Source organism: Nelumbo nucifera, chromosome 3 (assembly GCF_055504915.1).
Source record: "Nelumbo nucifera cultivar China Antique chromosome 3, China Antique-T2T, whole genome shotgun sequence".
Lineage (NCBI taxonomy): Eukaryota > Viridiplantae > Streptophyta > Magnoliopsida > Proteales > Nelumbonaceae > Nelumbo > Nelumbo nucifera.
In genome coordinates this window covers 31,514,209-31,517,366 of record NC_142651.1, presented here as the reverse complement: position 1 = coordinate 31,517,366, position 3,158 = coordinate 31,514,209, and the positions used below count along the sequence as shown (strand labels likewise).

Genomic DNA, 3,158 nt, shown 5'->3' with positions numbered 1-3,158 from the left:
CCTATTCGATTGACTGAGTGGAAAAATCCGGCACAACGCCGTTGAGGAACGATACAAGGCGTGTGTTTGGTGAAATAATCAGCAGCCCAGTCCTTATTTGGAAGAGAGCTTACATGCACATATCGCAAAAGTAAACTCGTAAGCTCCGGCCTCTTCCACTTTGATTGTCTAAATTCGACTGCCTATATGGATGTCGTGACTTACCCATACTGTTTACAAGGAGTCGGTGTGAATCAAGTGACCTGATATGCTGGCGCGGTTACCACGGAATTGAGACCCAGTATAACAATGCAACTTGGAGAGTGCAAGTAGAAATTGTAACCAGCACAAGATCCCATGCGGGGAGAGTCCCCCCAGTCTCAGGCTGTCGAATTTAGACAGCCAAATTTAATTTTTTCTTCAAAAAGTAAGTTGAGTGAAGCAATCGGAATCTTTAATTTCGTTGACAAACTACTCTGCTCTCATCAGTTCAATTCCACTTCAGTCTTCAGCTTTCACGGTTTCACCATCCCTTTCACTCAATCTATGCCACTCTCCCATGGGACCAGCCACAACATAAGTAAGTACGTTAGAGGAGTGCTTGATAAGTATTTTGACGAATGGGTTTTAATCTTTTTCAAGGGTGTGGATTGAGGGGATTTTAAGGGATAGGTGTCAAAAAAAATTTTCAGTGCTCGTTAAACGTGCTTACAACGTTGTGATTACCAGATCCTAACTGCTCTCCCATTCCAGGCTCCACCTTAAACCATTCAACCGTCTCCGGGCCTCATTGAGTATATCTTCCTATCATACACATGCTTTACCAACAATACAACCAAACTCATGGTCCCACGCGAATTGGGTCACCTGTCAAACATTGCATGCAAATGCAACAAGTGCAGCGCAAACATATCTCAACAACAACAATTTTGACATTTAAGAAACGAAAGAAGGAAAGAAAAATAATATCACAAGAAGTGAGGAAACAAGAAACAGGGAGGGTTAATTTGTATGCAATGCAAATTTCACTTCTAGAATATATGTAAATGACTTGAATGTAATTTCTTGTTTCAAATTTTACCATTTGATTTGGTGTAAATTAAATGAAGTAAAATTAAGTCGAAGTAAAAATACAAAACAAAACTAACCACGCCCCAGAATTTACACTCTTCTGATCTCTACTTTGATGTATAATGCATTTGTACTCATGCAATGGAATTGCATCGCAAACAAATGGAGGCAAAAGAACAAAGCTAGATCTATTTTAATGAATTCAGTATTCACACAATCTGGACGCAAGGGAAATGGATTTTCAGTTTTTCACTCATCAACAATAGAATCAACAGAGTAAAATAAGCGTAGTAGTAGCCTCTCATGCATCAAAGTTGCCAACTGAACCATAGAATTGTAGCAGAAAACAAAGAAACATATCTATATTGCTACTACCAAAGAATATTACTAGACAGGTGCACTATGCCGCCGGTAGACACTACAGACCACTTCTGTGATGGAACACCTTAACAGCAATAGAGGGAAGAAGATCAAGCTTCACAGACTATGATGATCATCAATTTCCATTGTCGCTTTGATTTCCGGCACGGGAGGAACTGCACAGCTACCGTCCTTCTCCAAAGCGTCGCAAGAACCAGATGTTCTCACACTTTCACCAACGTTTCTTGCTGGAAACATCCCACCGTCGCCAATCACTGCTGTCGAGTCCCATGCTCCTCCGATACCATTGAATGCTGCAGTCGGATGAAGATGTGGGAATGGCAAGTACACGCTGTGGACAACGATTTTGAGGTTGTGCATCACGTCGGGGATCTTGATCCGAACGTAGTTGATCCTCATTGGAGATGGTCCTCCTCCGGCAGTTGTAACCACCAAATTCTGACCGTGCTCCAGCGAAGGCAACAGCGTTCCTGCCGGAAGCTTAGAAAGGTCGACGTTCATCAAGTATCGATTGGGGACGATGTGGAACCTCACATTGCTGACGTACGCGTGACCACCAGAGAAGATAGACATGTCGTCCAGAGTGAAGATCGTCATGTTCTGGAGGTTTACGAGCTCGGCGTATTTCACTCTCATAGCAAGAGAGAGGACGCTGAAGCCATTGTTGCGCAGGCGGAGCATGGCGTCCCTTAACATAAGGCGCATCACAGGAGACTGTGTGAAATATTGAGTTCGTTCGGGCGCAGAAGGCTGGGGTGGAAACGACAGTGAGGTCATCCTCTCGACGTTGCAGGAGAAAGGCGAGAGGGGAGCAACGAAGCCATTAAGGCCGTGAACAACGATTATACCATTGTTGAAGATATCCGGCTGTGTAATCTCTACGCCTCCGACGAAGATCTTTGAATTGTTATCGGCGGAGGTCACCGTGATGCAGCGACCGGAGCTCATGGTCTCGATCTTGGTTCCGAAAGCTAGCTTGCGCATGTAGTCGAGAGAGAAAATCCCTGGCACGATATGCTCGCGAAGGAGACGAGGAACGGAGCATGATCCACAACTTCGGATCGACGCGTCCGTCGGAGCGAATAGCGTCGACGGTCCGTTCCAGGTCGTGAAAGCAGAGTCGGACAGAGAAGGAACTGCCATGGCCAGCTCGTGGAACCCCAGGTTCGCCAAGATCGGCTCGAGCAAGGTCGTCAGCGTGAAAGATTCTTGAATTTCTTGAGACAGTAAAGGTGACGAAGGTGGTGATGATAACGGCAGCGACGGAGTTTCTTCCCCTGCAGCGAAGCTCGTTCTGGAGAATGAGAACGAAGCGAGCACCGAGAGGAGGAGAACGGTGAGTTGCAGGCGAGTATCCATGACTGAGAAAAGCGAGAACGAGGGAGAGAGATGGGGATCGATCGATTAGGGTTTCTTGCAGAGAAGAAAGAAGAACGCAGTACTGAGGGGTGATCGGTTGTATCAGAGTGCGGAAGAAATGAGACTGATGAGGGGTATATATAACCAAATAGCCGCAGTGACGAGCAGTTTGAAGGAGTGAGAGGAGCAGTAGAATTCGTTAGGATTTTCTTGATTTTAGTACGAAAATGACCCTGATAATTGTGGGAAATTACGATATGAACGCAATTGACGCATTCATCTAGATATTTCTAGAATCTGTAATTTGTTATGTCGCAATTGATCTTGCCAATTACCATATTCATGCTTAACGCACGTGGTGGTCAAGG

The 3,158-nt window shown here is 45.2% G+C and overlaps 1 protein-coding gene across 1 annotated transcript; it reads right to left on the bottom strand.

The window, feature by feature from the left end:
• Positions 1 to 1,271: 1,271 nt before the first annotated feature.
• LOC104590152 (fasciclin-like arabinogalactan protein 21) lies at positions 1,272 to 2,909 on the bottom strand. Its single transcript, XM_010248732.2, has one exon. The coding sequence runs from the start codon at positions 2,788 to 2,790 to the stop codon at positions 1,528 to 1,530; it is 1,263 nt and encodes a 420-aa protein (XP_010247034.1). The 5' UTR covers positions 2,791 to 2,909; the 3' UTR covers positions 1,272 to 1,527.
• Between the last annotated feature and the right edge of the window lie 249 nt (positions 2,910 to 3,158).